This window comes from Mastigoproctus giganteus, chromosome 11 (genome assembly GCF_048544385.1).
Source record: "Mastigoproctus giganteus isolate SK-2022 chromosome 11, ASM4854438v1, whole genome shotgun sequence".
NCBI lineage: Eukaryota > Metazoa > Arthropoda > Arachnida > Uropygi > Thelyphonidae > Mastigoproctus > Mastigoproctus giganteus.
This window is the reverse complement of record NC_143585.1, coordinates 103,943,108-103,966,096: the sequence shown is the minus strand read 5'-3', so window position 1 is coordinate 103,966,096 and position 22,989 is coordinate 103,943,108. Positions and strand designations below refer to the sequence as shown.

Below are 22,989 nucleotides of genomic sequence, written 5' to 3'. Positions count from 1 at the left end.
AGAAATCCGAGTGTTACTAAAGATAAGCATAGGAGCAGAAGAAGAAGAAGAATCCTTTTTGCGAGATATAACATAAGACTGAGTTTTACAAGGTTGAAATCAACTAAGTTGTCTTTGCCCTACTGGAGAATTACCTGAAGTTCGGCATTTAAGTAATTGGTTGCAGATTTTCGAGAAATTGAAGCTGATTCAGCAGGACAATGTTTCTCAAAATAGGAAGTGGAATGCAATGTGCTGTCATCAGCAAAACTATGGAGAGGATTTCCAGTCAATGGAAGAAGGTCATTAATATACAAGAGGAAAATAGTGGGGGAAAGAACTGAACCTTGGGGAACACCGGCATTAATGGAGAAGTTAGAAGACAGAGAGCCATCTACCATCACCCTCAGTGAGCGATCAGAGAGAGAACACTGGATAACCAATTACTAAAAACAGTTGGCAAACCATAAGATGGAAGCTTGTTTAGAAGACTTTATGCCAAACACGATCGAAAGCCTTTGAAATGTCAAGAGAAACTACTCGTGTTTCAGCGAACCTTTCCATTGAATTAGTCCATAAATGGGTAACATAAGCCAGAACATCACCAGTGGATCGACAATGACGGAATCCATACTGGCGATTGTTGATCAGACGGAGGGTTTCTAGGTAGTTTAAGAGTTGGCGGTTAATTGATTTCTCCATTACTTTAGAAAGAGTAGAAGTAATTGCAATGGGACAATAATTGGATGGGAGGGATTTGTCACCCTTTTTAGGAACTTGCTGGATATGAGCAAATATCCAAACAGAAGAAAAAACACCTTTGGAATAAGAAAGTGAAAAAAGGCGGCAAAGAATAGGAATAAGTTCAAAAGCACAAGGTTTAAGAACAAGAGGAGAAATACCATCGGGACCTTGAGCTTTCTTAGCATCAAGATTCTTCAAAATCCTTCTGACATCCTTTTGACGGAGGACCACAGGAGGCATTGAATGGAGCGTGTTGGGAATGGTGGGAGGTGTTTTACCAGGATCATTAATACATGAGATGGAAGAAAAATGGGATGCTAGCAGGTCAGCTTTATACTTGGCTGAAATGACAACAGAACCATCTGGTTTGGACAGAGGTGGGAGCAGAGATGGGCAAAAGTTGCGGCCAATAGCATTGGCAAGAAACCAGAATGCTCGGCTACCATTAGGGCAAGAAGCAAGTTTTCTACTCTTAGCCTGTTCAAACTCTAATTTGGATTGATTAATAACTGCTTTACAATTGTTGCGAGCTTTGGTGTAGGCAGACAATGAAACTGGAGAATTAGAAACAAGCCAATTACGATATGCAACATACTTCTCTTCAACAGCCTTAGCACATTTATTGGAAAATCAAGGTTTAGATAAAGAACGAGATTTTAAAGTGGAGTGTGGGATAAAGGATTCCATTCCTGCAAGAATAATTTCACTCACACGATCTGAGCAAACGTTGACATCAGAAGTGTTGAAACAGTAATCCGACCAGGGAAAAGAAGAAAAGAAGTCTCGCAGATCATCCCATTTTGCATTCTTGTAATGCCAAACAACACGAGGTTGGGAATACCCATGAGATAAAGGTTCCATTGGAGAAGAGACAATCACCAAGTTGTGATCTGAATTGCCTAAAGGACCTCTCATTTCAACCGTGTACTTAGAATGGTTGTTTGTGAGAAAAATATCAAGCGTATTGACTGTATGATTAGGATTGTTCCGTATTCTTGTAGGTAAATGAAGAATCTGTGCAAGGTCATTAGTAATTGCAAAAGCCTCAGCATCTCGACCAGCTGAGTCGGTGTGACTAGAAAACGGAAACCAGCTGGAGTTGTGAACATTAAAATCACCAAGGAAAATTACCTCACTGTTAGGAAAGTTGGACTGGAGAAAGTCAAGTTGAAAAGAGAGGAAGTCAAAGAGCTCCAAGTGATTAGTGGAATTGGGAGAACGGGTGAGATAACAGTTGAATTTAACACAATGAGGTAGAGAGATCTTAAGCCAGAGAAGATCAAAGAGAGGAGATTCCAAATTGCCAAGTCTCTGGCAGGGAATATCAGAACGTACATATGCATAAGAACCACCTTTGAGGCGAAAGGAATCATACAGAGAATAATTTGGGCATCTGAGATGAGCAGTAGTTGAATGAACCGATAACTGAGATTCTGTCAGAAAAAGTACATTGGTTTGGCAGACTCCAAGTGGAAATGGACATCGTTGAGATTAGAATTGAGACCACGTACATTTGTGAAATGAATTAGGAAGTGCTTGGGAGGTTTAGATCTTTTGGCAGATAAGCTTGCTCTATTAGTTTGACAATTTATGGTGTATTCTATAGTAAGAAAAAGTGGGTGGGACATGCTGTATGAAGTAATGAAATTTTTGGATATGGCGTACATATGGTAAGAATATACCCAGATCCTTGACATAACGTGGCCTCGACAATGCTCCCCACATACACACTACTCGGACTCCCTCCAGTCACTATCTGCTAGAGTAGAGGTAGCAAGATTATACTAGCTGATCCGGAAGCCTTCTAGAGAGTTACCAATAGGTTCGGTCCGGTGTACTAACTAGCGGCCGGCCTGCGAACACCGTTTTAGAGCTGTACCCTCGAAATGTAAGGAATAATGGATCTCGCCACGATGTTCATCATAACCTCAAAAGTCACCAATCATACTGCATGATGGAAGAGGTAGGGATGGGTTGACCGGAACTTAGCTGTAGAGACTAAACATGGGTTTCACCACTTCAAGCCTCCAATAAGCAAAGTGATCGTATTGCACCGGTTAATGAGAGTCATCTACACCTAGTACTGCCTGGTAACATAGAGGGGCGGCATTCCTCCATGTGGTGTGGGCGCCACACCTTGACCCCTGCTTACGTTGGTTCACACCTGGGTGGTCACCCACCATGTGCTTGTGCATGGAGGTTATACCCAGGATTACTAAAAGTCCCACCATCATGAAGGTGCGAGCAGAGGATTTGGCTGTCACAGACCGTCCGGACTTCGCCGAAATTGGGTGTCCACTTGACTTGAATGTCACCTGAATATCAGTTCCATCAGCGTCTAAGTGCAAAGATCGCCTGCGCGCATATAGTTGTGCATTGTACGCGGTTTCGTCCATAAACAGCGAGGACTCTTTGTTTCATGGTTGACATCAGTAAAATTTTAAAAATGGCTATTAAGATATGTCAATTCTTGTTTACTCTTTCCTAATACATTAGTAGAACAAGCGTAATGATGTCCGTTGTGACGTCATACGAGCTGTCTGGTGAGCCAAGGAGTTGAAGTGGGGGTGGGAGAGAGTCGACCCCGTGGTGTGATGTGATGATATTGGAGGTTGTGATGAGTAGGAAAAAAATGTACTTCAGTTTTTATTTTAGTCCCTATCTGGTATTGCGTGTATTTTATTTATATTTTCTTTTTTTTTTTTTGCTGAGTCTTGAACTCTGGTGTGTTGTGTTCGCTGGCCAGCGTTTATTCGCTGGGCTACATGTGTAGTTTAGTAAAAGTGAGTAAATGTTATTATAGATGACGTCAATAAAAGTTTGAATTGTGTTCTGCTATGAATTGTTGGACGGGCCTCTGCTTTGCCGGGCCAGGTGCCGAGATCGATTGCATTGCTATTTCTTCTGATGGGAGGTTCCTTTAAAAAAAAGTATCTCTTTTTTTTTTTTTTTTTATTTCCTGTGTTAATACTATGGCAGATATACAGTCCAGCCACAATATTATAACCACCCCCAAAGCAGACATCACACATGCCCATCAAATCACACAGCGCACGTGTCAAGTTCACACACTGAAAGCATATAAAAGCATATAAGGCTTGATGTTCGGCATCCCTGAACATAGTAATAACAGCCTATCATGGACAAAGCACGTGACCTATCAAACCTGGAAAAAGGCATGATCATCGGCATCTGGCCATGGGTGCCATCATTTCCGAAACAGTGGACTTTGTGAAATGCTCATGTACTGCAATGGTGAAAGTGTAACAAGACTGGATGAATGGAACAGTGTTGATGACCAGACATGCCAATTCCAGAGCCCCATGCGCCATTGATCCCAGAGGTGTACATTGGCTGAAACAGTTGGTCAGGACCGATCGACGCACTACTCTTGCTCAATACTTGTAGGTAGAAGGAATTTGTTTTGTAGAGACTGGATACACTTAAACAAAGGTAGTGCAAAAGTTTTTTCCAGTATTATTGAGGATACCTTAAAGGTTCCGGGATACTGCTAGTTAGGGGGGATGTGGGTAATACTGACAACGAGTTTATCTGATAATATTGGTCAAAGTAACTCTGGCACATACCTCAAGAGTTCTTATCTGTTACCCCAACTGGACATATTATCTAGATGTTCTGGGGGCAGCAACGTTTCAAGTGAGCGGGTGGCTAATGCCAGGGAAGAGAGCCTAAAAAGCTTCAAGGGTTGTGTTAGGGTTGTTAAATATACAAGGACAATAAGTCTTGATTGTTTATACAGTAATGTTAGAAGTGTCGTCAATAAAATGAGCGAATTCCAACTGCTGGCTAAAACAAGTAAAGCGGATATAATAGGGCTTACGGAGAGGTGGTGCCACCCGGAAATTGGGGATGATGAGTTTCAGTACGGCTTGTACAATGTATTTAGGAAGGATAGGGTAGATAGAGGGCGCCTCCGTAAAAAGGTGGAAAGGAGCAGCAGCGCGTAACATACGCTTCTTGATTAGACCGGGGTTCGAGCCCGTCACCACCAAATACGGAGGATGCGGAAAGGTCAGGGAATGGCCACCGCCTATTCCCTGAGCAATATGGCCTTAGTTGCTAATGCTCTTAAAAACCAAATAACAACAACAGGGTAGATAGAAGGGGTGATGTGGTAATGTGAGTTGCAGAGAATATGTGAGTTGCAGAGTTTGGAAACTAGATACCTTAGAGGAGATTTGATTGAGGTGTTTAAGGCTCTGAGAGGCATCAGTAAAATGAATGAGGACATAATTTTCAAGATTATAAATGATGCTAGAACTAGGGGACATAAATTCAAGTTACGGGGGGAAATGTTTAGATTGGACTGAAGGAAGTTTTATTTTAGCCAGCGAGTTATAAATTACTGGAATAAGTTGCCTACATGGGTGGTAGCGGCTGACAGTTTGGGGAAATTCAAAGGTCATCTGGATAGTACCTTTGGGTAAGGGAAGCACATAGGATGATAGGTTTAATTTCCTTTTTTTTATTAATTATTATTATTTATTTATTATTTTTTTATCCTTTTTTTTTTTTTTTTTGGCTGGTGCAGCATAAGCCATAGACTTTCTTGCACCATGCGGCTATTACTAATACTAACTGGCCGTCCAAATGAACGTGGGGCCACCAGAACGGTCTCCAACACTACAGTGCAGCGAACCCTGTTGCGTATTGGGCCCCGGAGCAGACGCTTGGTGACAGAACCCATGCTGAGGGCCATTCATCGCAAACAACGCCGTCAGTTTGCACAGCAATACCGACACTGAACCCCGGCCAAGTTATAATGGGTGGCTTTCTCCGATGAGTCATGGTTTCTGCTCCACTGAGTGGATGGACAGTGGCGCATTAGGCATGAAACCTCCTAGAACAGACACCCGGACACGATTGTTGGCAGAGGGTAGGGTGGTGAGGGCAGAGTTATGGTCTGTGGAATGTTTTCATGCCATGGCTTGGGTCTGCTGACACCTTTGGAGGGCACCCTGAATTCAAATGGTTTCCTATCGATCGTCGCCGATCAGGTACACCCGTACACGTTGACCGTGTTCCCTGGAGGCGATGGTATCTATCAGCAAGACAATGCGCCATGCGATGTCGCCAGAATTGTCCATGAGTGGTCTGAGGAGCACGACGAAGACTTCAAGCTCCGGATTGAATTATAATTGGATAATTGGGTTAATTATCCAATTAAGAGGATAATTAATATCCAGGATAGGAAGGGTGGAGGTGTTATGCTGTTAATTAAGAAAAACATAAAATCAAAAGAAGTGCATCCAGTTGATAGAGATGAACAGTACACTGTTGAGTCAGTTTGGTGTGACATAAGCACTGCGAAAGCAAAAATAAGAGTAGGAGTGTGTTATAGGCCTAATGATTCTAATGAGTACAATGAACAATTGTACAGAGAAATAGAGTGGGCTAGTAAATCGGAATGTCTTATAATGGGGGATTTTAACTTCCCAGATATTGACTGGAACTTGTAGGTTGGGCACTCACACACTAGTCAGACATTTGTGGATTTATTGGATGATTGTTTTCTGCAGCAGCATGTTCGAGAGGCAACCAGAGAAAGTAATACTCTTGATCTGGTAATCAGCAGTGATCATTCATGTATTAAGAATTTGCAGATAAAAGAACCACTAGGTGGCAGTGATCACAGTGTACTGACGTGGGATTTACTTAAAGATTTAATTACCATCAGGGGTAAAGGAAAGGGTTTTTGCTTCCGTAAAGGCGACAGTTTTTAAATTCTGTACAGTGGGATCATCTGACGATGTTACCAACAGTAAATTCTAAGTGGGAAGCATTCAAGGAATTAATCGTGGATGCTACTAAAAGTTTCATACCTATTAAGAAATATTGTTCAAGGTTTAGGCCTAAATGGTTGTCAAATGAACTAATGAGACTCGTAACAGAGAAGAAAAATGCATGGGGTGCATATAAATTATCAAGCGACTCAGAAGCCTATGGCAGATATAAGTTAATCTGTAATCAGGTCACAAAGTAGGTTCGGCAGGCGAAGACAGATTACGAGAAATCCTTGGCAAAAGATGCTAAGAAAAACAGCAAGGATTTCTTTACTTATATAAACTCTAAAAGGAAGGGGATGAATCTGATTGGTCCACTTGACATCGATGGTTCGACTGTTGATAATCCTGCTCAGATAGCAAACAAACTGTTTGAGGATTTTGCATCTACATTCACACGTGAGGAATTATTAAGGTTTGAAAATGGCAGAAGGTTATCCAATTGTAGCAGGATACTTAATGATTTTGTAATAACCGAGAGCAAAGTGGAAGAGAAACTGTTGAAGTTAAACGTAAGAAAAGCACCTGGGGTGGATGGGATCTATCCAGTTATATTAAAGGAGGCGGCAAAGCAACTAAGCAAACCCTTAGCCATAATTATGAGCGCATCCTTGGACTCGGGGAGGTTCCCACGGACTGGAGATGTGCAAATGTATCCCCAATTCACAAAGGGGAAGCGAAGGGTGACACGAGTAATTACAGACCAGTTAGTTTAACTTCTGTTCCGGGTAAAATAATGGAGTCGCTGGTTAAAGATGCATTGCAGGATCATCTAGACAAGACTGCAGCAATAATTCAGACACAGCATGGGTTTGTTAAGGGAAAGTCTTGTCTGACAAATTTGATAGGATATTATGATGTGGTTACAAAGGAACTGGATGCAAAAAATAATTTTGATATCATATATTTGGATTTCAGGAAAGCCTTTGACACTGTTGCGCATGGAATACTATTGTACAAATTGGAGCAGAATGGTATTAAGGTTAAGTTGCTACAATGGGTAAAAGGATGGTTAAGTGCGAGAAGACAGAGGGTGGTAATCAATGGGTGCTGCTCTTCTTGGACTAATGTTATTAGTGGAGTCCCACAGGGTTCGGTGTTGGGTCCACTGTTGTTTTGTATATTTATCAATGATACTGATGAAGGTATATCAGGCTTAGTGTCGAAGTTTGCAGATGATACAAAGGTTGGCAGGATTGTTAATGACAGTAATGGCAGTGTGCTACTGCAACAGGATCTAGATAATTTGGGCAGATGGGCTAAGAAGTGGCAACTGAAGTTTAACCTTGACAAATGCAAAGTACTGCATATGGGTAGAAGTAACCCCAGAGAAACGTACCAACTGTGTGGTACTACACTTAAGGTGGTAGAAAATGAAAAAGACCTGGGAGTAATTGTGCAGGCAGATATGAAGTTTTCTGAGCAATGCAGACAGGCTGCCAGGGTAGGTCATGGGGTTTTGTCAATGATATATAGGAATTTTGCTAGCAGGGAAAAGGAGGTGATTATCCCTCTGTATAAGACAATGGTCAGGCCACGCCTTGAGTACTGCGTACAGTTCTGGAGGCCTCATTTTAAGAAGGATGTAGATTTACTTGAGCGTGTACAGAGAAGGGCAACAAGATTGGTGAGGGGAATGAAGGGATCCTCTTATCAAGAGAGGCTTAAGTTCTGCAAATTGCAGTGGCTGGAGACTAGGCACCTGCGCGGTGATCTGATTGAGGTGTATAAGGCCTTGAATGGGTTCAGCACGCTGAATTCTGATGGGATCCTTCCACTTGTTCAGATTACGAACCTAAGGGGGCATAAATTCAAATTAAGAAAGGACAGATGTAGAATAGATGTGCGGAAATTTGCCTTTAGCCAGAGGGTGGTTAATTGCTGGAACAAACTTCCATCTGTCGTTGTGGAAGTTGATAGGTTGAATAAATTTAAGGAGGAACTGGACAGGCATTTGGAGGGAATGGTGTCATTTTTTTTTTTTTTTGGCTGATGCTGCATAGGCTCATACATTTGCTTTCTTGCATCACATGCCACTACTACTACTACTACTATTAACTCCGGATAATCGGATCAATAACTCTGGATAATTAACCCAATTGAAAATCTATGGGACCACCTCGATCGACACATCAGATAGATGCATCTTCCACCAAGGAACCTACAGGAACTTCGGAGAGCACTGCAGTCTGCATGGTCACAGATACCTATAGCAACCCTCCGCGGACTTACTGAATCCCTCCCACGACAGCTGGCTGCAATGCATGCTGTGAAAGGCGCATATTCTGGATACTTGGTAGGCAGTCATAATAATGTGACTGGACCCTGTATATTATGTTATTATTAGTAGAGATCCACTTTTCTGATGAAAACTTGGAAGTGAAGATTTTTTTTATTTTATTTTATTTTATTTTTTTTATTCCATATTGTTTGGCGGCTAAAATATATTTATTCCTCAATAAGCTAGTAAATGTGGTGGCTCCATCTATCGGTCTTTTTGCAATCTGAAAATTAATTTTTTCCCTTCTTATTGCTAGAATATAGTTTCTGAATCCGTTTTTTATTCTTCTTCTATATTGAAATATAATGGTTTTTCCTTCTCAAAAGTAATTCCCCAAAGTTGTTTAATATTTTTAAAACTATCGATTAGTTTTAAATGTTAAAAAGTTATATCTCTAAGTAGCTAAGAAATGACTCAATATTAACAAAAAGAATTTTTATTGACTATCACAGGAGATTTACATTGTTAGCGACAAAATACACAAAGGGCTAACTATTAATAGAAAAGGTAAAAATCAGCACAGTCACTTACATGATTTGTAGAGTATATAATACAGGTAACCCTCGTATAACACGGTAGTTAGGTTCCTATAAAATGTCGAGTTGTTATTATTATTATTATTATTATTATTATTATTAGCTATATGATGCAAGGAAGTCTGAAACTTATGCTGCACCAGTCAAAAAAAAAAAAATTCCCGAATTACCCTGAGAGAATCAGAAGTAGAAAGGAATCACCAAGAAAGAGAAGAATGATGATATCCAGCTCGGGACTTACCCTGGGTGTGTCAAGCCCATACTCACCTGATGTGAACCCCTGAGTTGTGCGAAACAGTTTTATAAGGGCTAAGAAAAAGTAGGGGGGTACTTTAATTTTCTGTTCATACTCCCGCACAACAACCAAGTCAGCAGAGTCTACAATAAATCGTCAATACAAATATTTATCGTATTTAGTAATCACTGGATCGAACCCCGGTCCACTCAAGGAACGCGTGTTATGTACTCTCGCTCCTGACCATTGGGATACGTCAAGCCTATTCAAAAGTAAACAAAAATACACTACAGTATTTCGTTAACAAAAATGCACCATTCTATATTTCGTATATCTTCTACTCTCTTTTAAAAATCGATAATCTGGGTTTGTTTGTTTTGCTTGATACATTTATCAATTTCATCTTATGGAACAAAGCATTTTTGACGTTCCCTTTTGAACTTTGGGCTCCTTTCATTCAAGAATCTGCATTCAAAAAATAAGATTCTAATTTCTCGGCTAACTTTATGCCTTCCCCTATGCTTTTTAATGTAAAATTCGGCAGTTTAGAATTCTCATCTGCGCTATCATCCCCCTAATTTGATTTGGTTTATCTCCGATGCCATTTCCACCAAATCTGCTTCGCCAGCCTCTTTTTCTACCAGTAATTCTCGAAAGTCTTTGCACTGTAGTGCTAAGTAGTGTGGCTTTGCACTGGACTGCTCGTATCTGTTCTATTTTTAATTTTTGCTGCATCAGGACCACCGCTGTTCAATTCCCCTGCATTGGCGGTTCGATCTGAGGATCGGGTGGCGGACTGATCTTTTGATTGATTCTCCTTTGCGGCGATTTGTCTAGCGTTCGAAATGCAGCGATTCTCTGACCATTATTGGCCTTGTGGTCCTCTGTTGAGATGGGGCGTAATGGTCAGTCTATTTTTGGTTTATTTTTTGTTTTGTTTTATTGTAGTGGTTTACATCTCTGTTGGTGATATTTCACATAAATTTGGACCTGGTGCCCGTCAGAGGGGGCACCGTTAAATTTCTATTTAATTGGCTTTTAAAATTTAATGAATTATTATTCATAAATTTAGATTTTCTAAATTACTTTAGAGTTTCTGCTGCAATATTTTTACTCTTGTTACCCCTCTCTTCCCTCCCTGCTTGGTTTGGTTTAATTTGGACTATTTTCGCTGTTGTCTTGCCATACTGCTGGCATTATTTTAGTTTTATTTATTTTTTATTTTAACCCTTATTCTAATTTATTTATATGGTTATATATATATATATATATACAGTATATATATATATATATATAATTATATTAGTGATAAAAAAGAAAAGAAAGTTAAAACGACAGTAACTGTAACTAATATTTATGGGTCAATGCAGTTGCAAGCAATCATGCAATACACCCATAATGTCTATAAAATATTATAAAATATTAAGGATAAAATATTAAGGATCAATCAAATAATAATACTATCAGGGACTTAAGAAAACGGGAAAAAAATTATTATCGCTTTTTACCGACAATCTAGATGACTTCAACTGGGGCCAACAACCCAGACTGAAGGCAAAAAACAACAAGAGGTTCTCTGTTTCTGTAATGATCAATATATGCTAAGTAATTTAAATCTAAACCAAATATAAACCAGTATAGGCCAAATATAAATCAAATGTAAATAAATTTTAGAATTATTAGAATCAAATGTAAGAAATATAAGTAAAATATAAATGTAAGCATATATTAATCATCGTTGACCCGGCAGAGAACGTAATTTTATGATTAAAATAAGATTAAAATATATAATACATACTACATATTTACCGTATCTAGGACATAATGTAATAGTCGTCAAAATAATGTGATGCCCCCTATGTGATGGATACGGTAAAAATAAATATAAATAAATAATTAAATCAGATCCGATTCAAGACTGCCGCAGTCCTCCGCAACACTCGAAAAACGTGCTCAAACCTCAACCACCGCCAACGTGCCGCCCTGTCATCTATAAGAAAAGACAACTCCATCGTTGTACTTCCTGCGGATAAAGGGCGCCGGACTGTTGTGCTGGACCGATCAGCCTACCGAGAGAAAGCCTTGGCCCTATTACTCGATCCTAACGTATATGAACCTCTACCTGATCCTCCCGTTAAAGTCTTGAAACGTCTGGAAGCAAATGTTAATAAACTTGTCCACGCATGGCTTAAAGATAAGAAGATCCCGACCGCGACTCACCATCTTCTGCGTGCTACTGGCTGCCAACTACCACAATTCTACGGATTACCAAAGATCCATAAACCGGGTATTCCTCTCAGACCTATAGTGTCTTGCTGCAGTGCCCCAACGTATGAACTGTCCAAACACATCGCGAGCCTCCTCTCGCCTCTTATAGGTAATACGTCTCACACCGTTAAAAACAGCAGTGAATTCATTAACACCATTAAGGACATTTCAATCCCTGATAACTCTGTCATGGCATCATTTGACGTGGTTTCTTTATTCACCTCGATTCCCGTCCAACAGGCCGTGCACTGCGCCAGAAGGCTCCTTGAGAGCGACTTAAGCCTCCAATCCAGGACGTCACTATCCACTGATGACATCTGTACCGCCCTCAACCTATGCCTCTCTAGCAGCATCTTCACCTTTGAAGACTCACTCTACAAACAAGTACATGGCACTGCTATGGGTGCCCCTGTCAGTTCCGTAGTAGCTAACATCGCCATGGAAGATCTGGAGAAGCAGATACACCAGAACCCACCTACACCTATTACAACGTGGTGTAGATATGTCGACGATATTTTTACCATAATACCACGTGGTTCTGAAACGGTACTACTAGAATACCTCAACTCTCTATCCAATTTCATCAAGTTTACCGTAGAATCAGAGGTGGACGGTTCGCTCCCGTTTCTGGACGTGCTAGTGCATCGCGTAGGCCCACATCTAGAGACCTCAGTATACCGCAAACCCATGTGGTGCGGTCAATTCACCAACTACAGGTCCGGCCACGCTCCAAGCCATCTCAATAGCACTGCCCGCACCCTGTTCTCCAGGGCCTGGAGCCATTCCAGCACCGACACAATTAGACGTAACGAGATCTCCCGTGTGAAGGCGGACTTAACCAGATGCGGTTATCCATCCCATGTACTAAACAGATGCTTGTTACAGGCACAAGAACTTACTTCCAACCCAAGACCTCCGAAGCAAGTCGGCATATCATCCGCCTACATTCCGTACTATCCAGGAGTGTCAGGACGTATCTCGAAGATCCTGAGAAGTTACAACATAAAATGTGTACAATTACCAGGTAGGAACCTACGTTCACTTGTCTCCAGTGTGAAGACCCCTGTCACACCTGTCTTACGCAGCAATGTAGTGTACCGTATCACCTGTAGGGCCTGTAACAGTTGCTACGTAGGTGAGACATCGAGACGTCTCCAGGATCGCCTCACGGAACACGACAGAGCAATCCGGCTTGCCGAAACTGACCAGTCCGCGCTTGCAGAACATTTTTGGGCTACCAACCACGATCTTGACCCCAAGCGCGACTTTGAGATAGTGGACCACGCGCGACACTTTCGCCACCGCCTATGGCTAGAGTCACTAAACATAATGAACAACCCTAAATCATTAAATCGCCAGAAAGGCATGCGTATACATCCAATCCTGGAGACAACCGTTTTATTGATGGATGATCACTGGCGCAAGGCAGCACACGTCCGTGCTACAACAATGACGAATGAGTAACGTGCCACACTTTGCTTGTAATGTATTCAAAAATTCTGTCAGTTGAGAAAGGGACACGAGTTCCGAAAGCTTCTGGAAATATTTTATTTTATTTTATTTTACTGGGTATACTTTAAATAAATATCTGTTAAATAATTAAATTTAAGTTAACGCAAAGAGAAACATGCAGATAGTAAGAAGAAAAACTAAAGGAGTAGGAATAATAGAACCTGAACTCCACAAAGGCGAAAAATAGTGGTATAGATAAGAAATAGTTTCTCCTACGTCCTCGGATTGCCCTAATAATTTCGGAGAAAAAAAAAATAAAGAGTGTAGGACAGTTTAAAGAAAAATTTCGCAACGAACTTTAATTTAAAAAAAAGTCCATTAACGTGTAATAAAATGTATATGTTTATTATAAAAATTAGTCTCATTACTCCGTGATCGTGTCTTATACACGATCACGATCGTGATCGTGATCGTGTCTTATACAGCAAATACAAACAACTGTAAAATATGGCGATTTAAAATAACAAACATAGATAGAATTATAAATATAAAAGGAAATAATTTTTGAAATGAATTCTCTTCATTTTGTCAATGCTAATCTTTTAATGAATGTTTCTTGTCCATTAAGGTTTCATTATGGGGTTAGTGAATTTTAAAGATTAACATAATTTATTACCATATTCCACAATTCGGCAATAAAAATAAATTTAAATTTTTGTACGTTCTGAATTAATATACACAGGCAATTCCAACTTCTAGACAGATTAACTGATTTGTATAAGAAATGTTTTCCTCAGATTTCTCAAATCATTTATAAGTTGGATTGCTTTAAAGCAAATGCATTCCACTATAATGAATGAATTAAATTAGGCATACATCAACGTTTATCATTATATGATAGACGCTGCTTTGTGGAAACCAAAATACTGAAGAACAAAGCCCAACTGCAAATTTTTTCAAAGTGCAATATGACCTGCGGCTTTTTTGAATTGCACTCTTAATAATAAATATGCCAATGCCACCAAATTTTTATTTCTTATTTTTCCATTTAAACTCACTTTCCTTCATATTGTCACTAACTGTTTTAAAATTGTTTTTAGAGTTTCAGTATAAATGTCTTATCAACGTACGTTATTTTTATAGTAACTTCGGTAACGCTTCCTGGTGTGGAGAGACAAAAAGTTCATCCAGCTGCGAATGTCCACAAGACCCTTGGTGCTGTCGGACGAAGACGCACTCTCTCAATGGAAGATTACGATATGCCCCGGCCGAGACGGACATCGCTGACTGCTAACCAAAAATGAAGCATCTCAAAACTTTCGCCCCATCCGTCACGGGAAAGCGGAAGTAAAAATTCCTGGACATTGACTCTATTACTACTACTTCTGCTGCTGCTACTGCTATTGTATAATAATAGTTGGGGGGGCTCAATTGACTGCTAACAGTACTTTTACCCAAATACATGTTAGGCCTAGAGTGTCATTATCAGAGAAATATTGCTGTTTAATGAAGTAACCTATGGCCTGTAGATTTCATATGAATGTCAAAGGGATCTATGTTTCATTTGGATATCATGGCGGCCCTTGAAATTTAAGCATTCTGTTATGTAATTTGGCCAAACCCAGTAAGTAGTATTAAGGATGACCGTCATTTTACAATTTTGCTACCGCTTTGCAGCTTATTATACGCCATTTGCTAAACAGAGATTTGTAGAAATGACGTATATCGGTAAAATGAAATTGCAAGCAGAAGTTCAACAGTTAGGCCTAATCATGATTCCAAATAATCTGTACGCTCACCATTTGTTCTGAATCATGATTCCAAATAATCTGTACGCTCGCCATTCGTTCTGAACTGTTAGCAGTTGTATATAAAGCGCAAGACGGTGGCCTTATTTCTGTCGAAAGAATGTTTGCGCCTTATCTATTGTTTCTTGTTGAAAAAAATATATATTTACATACGTACAATATATAATATTTAGTATCCGCCATTTTAATTAAAAACCTTTAAACACAATTAAAATAAACTGTTTGTTTTTTAGTTTTATCTGTTATTAACATTTAGTCCAACAACAATTAAATAGGGTGTGTTTCTAATCAACTTATGAGCTGAAAATTATATACTATTCGTGATGAAAATACTAGATTTAAAAAAAAATAATACATAGGATTTGAAATAGGAAAACCCAAAATTTGGTTCAATCCTTTCGTTCATTATTTTACTCTTACAATTTATAGCAACTTTTTACAAGTAAAAAAGTATGAGCTTGTAATATTATAATAAGAAGCATAACGTATTATGTGCAAGCGAACTGTAATATTTAACTCTTACATTTTATCTGTTATGACTGATAAATCTGTAGTTGCAACTTTGCTTTTAAAGACTGTACTGAAATTAAATTCTGTATGTAAAAGGTTGGATTAACATTCCAGTTTTGAGTAACCGGAAAAGTTGAAAATACTCCTTTGGTAAAAGGCAAGCAGCTTTATGCTAAGCTGGTGGCTGAAATGGAATTGGGAAATAGTTTTCGGTATGAAAAGAGTTTTCTAAACTGTTTTGGCACCCTTTTTAAAATAAAAAATTGGTTATTCTGTTAATATTGTTAAATTCTTGTACAGTACCACGTTTCCTGTTGCCCTAGGGAAGTGCGCTTCATATTTTGAGGTGAAACGTATAGAAAAATTTTAAACCATCACTGTAAAGGTAAAATAAAGGCAAGCCAGCTAGTGAATAGACCTGGTAATTATATTATTGAGCAAGAAGCTGTAATTTATATTGACCATATCGAAATTCATTGCATACAGAACAACAAGCAGCGAGACCATTGAGAGATGAAGTAATTCTATTAAATGAATATAATATTGTCAGAATGAAAGTGATACTTCTGTGTCATAAAATGCTTTATCTCGTACGTGAAATACAAATACTGAATGTTACTAGTAGGTCATATCATTGGTCAAGCAAATTAAATTACATCGGAAAAACATATCAAAGGACAGAGTTTCTTTGTATTTCATTTTGCTACATAACTTCTGTATTTAAAAATAGAAATGCAAAAACGATTGCTTCCTAAAATATTATTTTAATAACAATCTACCTAACTTTCAGAGGCACGCATTCCAGAAGACATTATACTTGTAAAGAATAATCTTTCTCTTTTAGCTTCATAAAGCTGATCATTACGATGTGATAATGTTCAACTGCATCCTGAATGCACTATTTCTAATCTTTGTATCTCGCCATTTTTAACAAGTGATTAAAAAATTATCGGTTTCATTGCTGCTCTTTGTGACAGAGTTAGAAATATGCAATTCGAAAATAACAAAAAAATCTTTGGGCTTCACTTGCACATTTTTATTCAAGTTTGAATCGATTGGCAATTCCAATAAGAGCGGCAGTGATATTTTCAAGTTAACATCCTTTCACATAATGTTTCTCACCCCAGGAAGGCATAGTTCTTCCTTTTTTCAGCACTTTCATTCGATAATAGAACTAACAGATTATTTTATCTCTGAATTACTAAAATATTATTTGCGTTAGAATTAGAAAAACTTTATTTAATACGTATTAATCTATAAAGCGGCTATACCAAATAAACAAATAAATACGCTTTCAAAAATCTGCACTGCAATTTTCTGTATTCTATGATTTGTGAAATAATTTTCCATGACTACTTCAATAACGCTAAGTGGCCAATTATACAACACTACGACACACCCATGGCACTACACCGATTGGCCTTTATCTGTTCGATATTTATAAAAATTTCATGCAGAATTGCCATAGTGTGGTTGGAGCCGCTCACACTAATAAAAAATAATAATAATAATAAAACTACCTCTATAATGCTGTATAAGTTAAAGAAATTTTCGTCATATCCATAAACTTATATCGGGTTAAAATTTATATTTTCGAAATATCCAGATCAGTGAGGAAGAGAGGGGGGGGGGGAAGACTGCATTTCCATAAAAAGTGTTTTTAATATCTAACTAAAGACAGCTTCATGTTAAAATTGATGATACAGTATATTAAAATACCACCTTGAGAACTGCTCGACAAGCACCGGAATGGGCTGGAAGAAAGGCGTATCGTCAGAGAAAATAAATTATTCCGGTGTTTGCAAAAGTTAATTATTAAAATCTCGTTCTTGATACTAATAAATTTAACAAGAACAACTGGTGCAAAAAATAAGCCTACGGACTAAATTGAACGGTTAATGATATACCAGCAATACATATTAATCTGTATAGGGTAAAGCGGAAATGAATGACCTAAACTAAAAATGCTAATAAAAATAAATGTTTTTAGGTTACAAAAATACGTATTTAGTAAATTAAATAACTGAACATTTCTATACTATATGTTGTGTGAATACTCAGAAAAAGCTACAAAAGTCAGAGAATTATAACAATGAAAATGCAATACTATCATTGATATACTTCACCTGGCTAATGCAGAGTTAAGTGACCACTAAAAAATATGTATTATATTCCTATCAAACATTGCACCAAATTAATTACTGACATTAAAATAAGTTATATTTACCTATAGTGGTTATACTTCCAGATGGTTCTTAAAATTTTTTCTGGTAGTAAACACGTTCAGCTCTACAGAAATTGTGGAGAAAGGAAAGGCTCTACTCCATCTAGTCCATTGGTGAAACTAGAAATTCTGGGGTCCACCCCCCTCGCTATGCCATACTGGTGAATGGCTCCTACGTGATCTTTAACAGCCCTACCAAATCAGCTGCCGGGGTCCCCTCGCGATGTGGTAGATTCACCACTGATTTAGTGGATAATTTCAATTAAAAAAACTAACAAATCACATGTGAACCACTTCACTCCTTAATTCACTTACCCCTTTCTTACCTTACTTCTTTACTATTATTGGTATACAACTAAAAAAACTTTAATTTTCAGTTCTCTCCATATTTCATTAGAAACACAATAAAAATAAAGTTACCATGGAACAACTATCTAATTACGGAAAAACGTACGCTAAATCTGTGCACGAACACTTGACTGGAGCACGCAGAAATAGCATTCTGGTTAAACAAATTATGTAGCATACATTCTTGTGAATTGTAGTATAACAACAGTTTATTTAATTTAATAGCACAAATGAAATGAAATTTAATAGCATGGTGCTTTGATAATTTTTTTCTTCTTTTTAATCACTACTTTTCAGTCATTACAATTCCTATCTTAAAAATCTAGCTACTTCTTTTGAGATTTGACCCGATATCCTACACTCCATTTTCTTGAAAATGCCATTAGTATTAGCCACATGGTGCAAGAACGCCTATGGCTTATTCTGCACCAGCCAAAAAAATAATAATAATAATAAGAAGAAAATTTTAAAAAATAAATAATTAATAAGAGAAAAGGAAATAGACGACCTATACGTTTCCCTCCTCCCATTATTTCTGATAAAATTGGAAAACACCGTATAATCAAGCATATATCAAGTGTGAAAGGTGCAGTGCACTCTTGTAATTGTACAAAGGTACACTGCGCATATATTATGCACTACACTTGAATATCCAACAGACAGTTCTTATTGGAAACTGTCAAACTACAGTTTTACAAATATATAATTTGAAACTATAGTTTGATATTTCCAATAAGAACTACTGGTTGGAATTATTCGTAATAAAGTCATTAATTGTATCAATTGAAGTAGTCATATCATCATTGCGTAATAATCATATTATCTAAAATAGTATACACAGTAGTCAAATTTAATATAAATAGGTATGACTGTTAGAAGTTTTTAAGCTAATGCTTGTCTTGGTGATATCTGAGTCTTTTAATGTGCTGAAAATTACTGTAATCCAGTTCTCTGAGTATGTTTGAAAGTGGACGTTGAAATTAACGAGGAACATGCCAAAATGTTCCTCCTTGACTCACGTAATTAAATGTAATCTATATAAAGATGAATTTTGCTATTATCCATGTATTCATGTTAGTTTTATACTCCAATTTAGTAACTCGTACCTAAAATGTGGTGACTTCATGCATTTTTAATGTAAGAATTTACTTTTTCATTTGAGAACAGTGGTTCTCAAACTTCTGTGGGCACATGCTAATTTTTTTCTGCTAAAACCTCCATGCACAGCTTTTATCATTTCCAGCCAATCTTAAATAAGATAAAGGCAGCTTCATGGTTCAGAATTAATATTTGGACCATGTACCTGATTACCAACCTGTTCCTTGAAGAAAACTATTATAAGCACCAAAAAAGGTATCGAGACCTTCGGATTTTTAAAACGCAAAAAAAAAAAAAAAAAAAAATTCAAGCTGAGTTATCAATCATTTCAAAGCCAGACTAATTTAGACTACTACGGCAAAATTTTCCTCTTCGCTAATTCCCCACACTGCCTAACGTTGCTAAACGTTGTAATAGACTGGTAGTACTACACCACGGATTTTTCTTTGGGGAGGAAGGGGGGGGGGAGTTGGGAAGATCACATCTGCTGTTTCTACCAAGAGAAAATTACTTTTTTTTTTGTTTGTTTTTGTTTTGTTCGAGACCCTTTGCGAAAGGCTAAAGCCCAACAGAACAGACACCTTCCGGGTGCTCCCTGATAACTGAAAAAAGTATCTCCTTTCGAGCTGGAGCTATAAAATCTCCCCTCCCCTCCCACATTCCATGTAGGGTTCAGCCGTGTGGAGTCTTCTCATAAAGGAAAGCAAAATCTTTCGAGGTGAGAACGTCACAATGACCACCAAGACCACTCGTGGAAAAGTGCATTCTATATGAGAAGGGCAGACAAGGATTCCAACGTTATTTTTAGTGTCCAGTAGTAGTTTGCTTGCAATCTAAAAATATACTAAAGGATTTTCGTGCAGCAAAATTTTCATTATTTTCACCAACTAGCTTGAAACTCATCATGTTCTGTATAATTTAAAAGGTCTTGATACTTGCATTATTCTGTGACAAAAGGTACAGCATAAAGTATTCTTCTATCCAATTAAAAGCAGTGCAGCGTACTTTTCTACTTTGTATTATATCCATCTATAGTTGTATCAGAGTTCTACGCACATGACGACTGGCAGGAAGACAAAAAATATGGACAACTGAAAAGTAGATTTAATATTAAATTTGAATTATTGGCTTGCAGAGAAACTCATTTCTCACATTCCGAAAAGTTACCTGAAGGTGCTTATTGAGTGTCTCAAAGGACACAACTGCAGATCCTGTAATCCAAATCATTATATAATTTTGGCATAATCTTATGAGATGCAACATAGTAGAAAATAATATATTAAATTGAATCTTCACAGAGAAATAGTGGTGTCGTATTATACAGTACTCGGGGAATGGAGGTGGCGCGCGAGAGCCCCTTGTTAAAAAAAAAAAAATGGTTTCATAAAATTAGCTTAAAGCCTCAGCGGAAATTCTTCTCGAGCGAGGCCCTTGTTTGGCAACACACCCCTAGTTTCACTTAAAGTTAACAACATGCTTCTTTCTATTATACTTAAGTGAAGTTCTCGCCCTAGAGCTTCGCATAATAACTAAAATTTGTTGAAAGTATATTCAGTTAAGTACATTTGAAAAACTTCTGATTATCATGGAAGGAGTTATATCAGGAGTTTGACTCCGAAAATCATTTTTCATTTCCATTCATTACATTACAACAGAATTGATGTTTTCAGTGTTTGTTTTATTATTCACTTGAACACGGATAAATGTGATAAGTCTAATCCCAAATGCCACCGCCCCTTTTTGGAACTCACTTTATACATGCTAGCGGCGTTAATTCAAGTGCATTGTACGGTACACCTCAGATGCAGTGTAATTTACAAATGCACATTATTTATATTTATACAGTATTTCAGTTCTACTATTCTCTACAAGTAAAGAGCGATTCAAGATATTTTTTCATCCCCAGAAGGCTAGTTTTCCGCCCACTTTTCAGTCGGAAAGGTTTCTAAAACAGAAAATGCACAATGTTTTCTATCAGTCTTTCTTGGAGTTAAGCGGCCATTTGGAATGCTTAGAAGTGCTGTTGTTATGGGGGTTTGATGGCGCATAAGCTAAGAAGTGCGTGCTGGCACGCTGGTCCTGATAAGAAATCATATTAGCGTGTCAGTTATTCGAGTGCATCGCATTAAATGATGACTGCATGGCATTTAAATTATTGTACATACTAGAATTAGAGGCTGAAAGACGTATAAGTGAACAGCCGACTATTTCTTTGTTGTTCGATACATGCTATTATATTTAGATGCAATGTAATTTTCCAACACTGAACTGTTTACAAACTATTCTACCTACTTTCTATTTACATGATTATCTTTATGAGGGGGAAATGCTTTTTTCATTTCCTTATACACACGTCATTCGCTCAAAGTAAGTACATAACAACGAAGTGTTTGCTTACCATAAATGATATACTGTTATCCCGTAAAACTGTGTTTTGCAATGAAGGCTGGGACAAGCGATATTTTTTAAATATGTTCTTTAGAGAATGAATTTTACCGTCAAAATCAATAAATAAAAAATAAATAAAAACTTTATTGATTTGGTAATGAATATCATTACTGACATATCTTCATTAGTGTCCAATCGATCCCCAGAGTCTAGCGTGATTAATCCACATCGATTTTTCTTTTATGGACGGATAAAAGAAGTTAGTAACCAGATCAGTTGCTTCTATCGTTAGACTTCTTTTCTGATCTGAACTATTAATATTAATATCTTACGTGAATATAAAAGGGAGTATAAACTGAACGAAGGTCGCGAAAATGAAGCCATCTTCATACAACGTCGTTTTATTTCCCCACTATACAGTGCCGTAGCCAGGGTATAATCAGCAGGTATATTATACCCGTGACACCGAAATCTGATATTGTGGCACATTTTTAGCAAAGTAATATCACGATATACATTGTACAACTTAAGTGTTTACATTGTACAACTTAAGTGTTTATTCAATGTTTTTAAAACATATTAACTTTTTTATCTATAATTTATCGTAAAATGTCTTTAATTATCTTTAAATCTATCGTAAGGCCCCCTGTAGCCGAGTGGGCAGGAGCGGGAGTGCAGTAGCACACGCTCTTTGAATAGACCGGGATTCAAGCCTGACTACCGAACGCGGTCGATCTGCAAACCCGCACTGGACCAGCGTGGCAGATTATGGTCCATTTCCCTCAACATGAATTGTTGAGGAGGCTTCCATCCTGCAGTGGGTTGATAATGGCTGCACTTTACTTTTATGACATACAATGATCGTAAGGAGTCGACCCGCACTGCAATTGCGGTCAGTGCAAGTAGCCGGTAACAATCGAACGTTCTTAGTTGCGTGTTTTGTTTTTCAACGAGTCTTGTATAGTATCACAATATTAAAAAGGATACGCTCCCAAGGTACTGTACGTATAAAATTTAATAATTACTTTAAATAGACTCAGCTGTTAAGTATTGAGCGTAATTTATCATTAGATTTAAAAATGACGATAAAGGTCTGGAAAAGTTCTCAAGTATGAATAAAAAAAAAAAAAGTAACAAACTCTAAATTATTTTTTCTTTAAAACTTTCTACCTTTTCTATATCTGATATTTTTCATTTATCGTCTTGTAATTCAGGACTGAATTATTTTTTGCAGTTTCATATTTGTTTCACATGTTTATTTTAGAAATTTATATATATTGCTTATTTTATACATATGATATCATATGTATGTAA

General features: G+C 37.8%; 1 protein-coding gene across 1 annotated transcript in view; it reads left to right on the top strand.

Moving 5' to 3' along the window:
- LOC150078319 (uncharacterized protein ZK1073.1-like) overlaps positions 1-15,282 on the top strand; it is a 483,468-nt gene extending 468,186 nt beyond the window's left edge. Inside the window, exon 13 of the mRNA XM_090384761.1 lies at positions 14,443-15,282. Within this exon, the coding sequence (XP_090240887.1) occupies positions 14,443-14,603 (161 nt within the window). The 3' untranslated portion in view covers positions 14,604-15,282. The remainder of the gene's footprint in view (positions 1-14,442) is intronic.
- Positions 15,283-22,989: the final 7,707 nt, after the last annotated feature.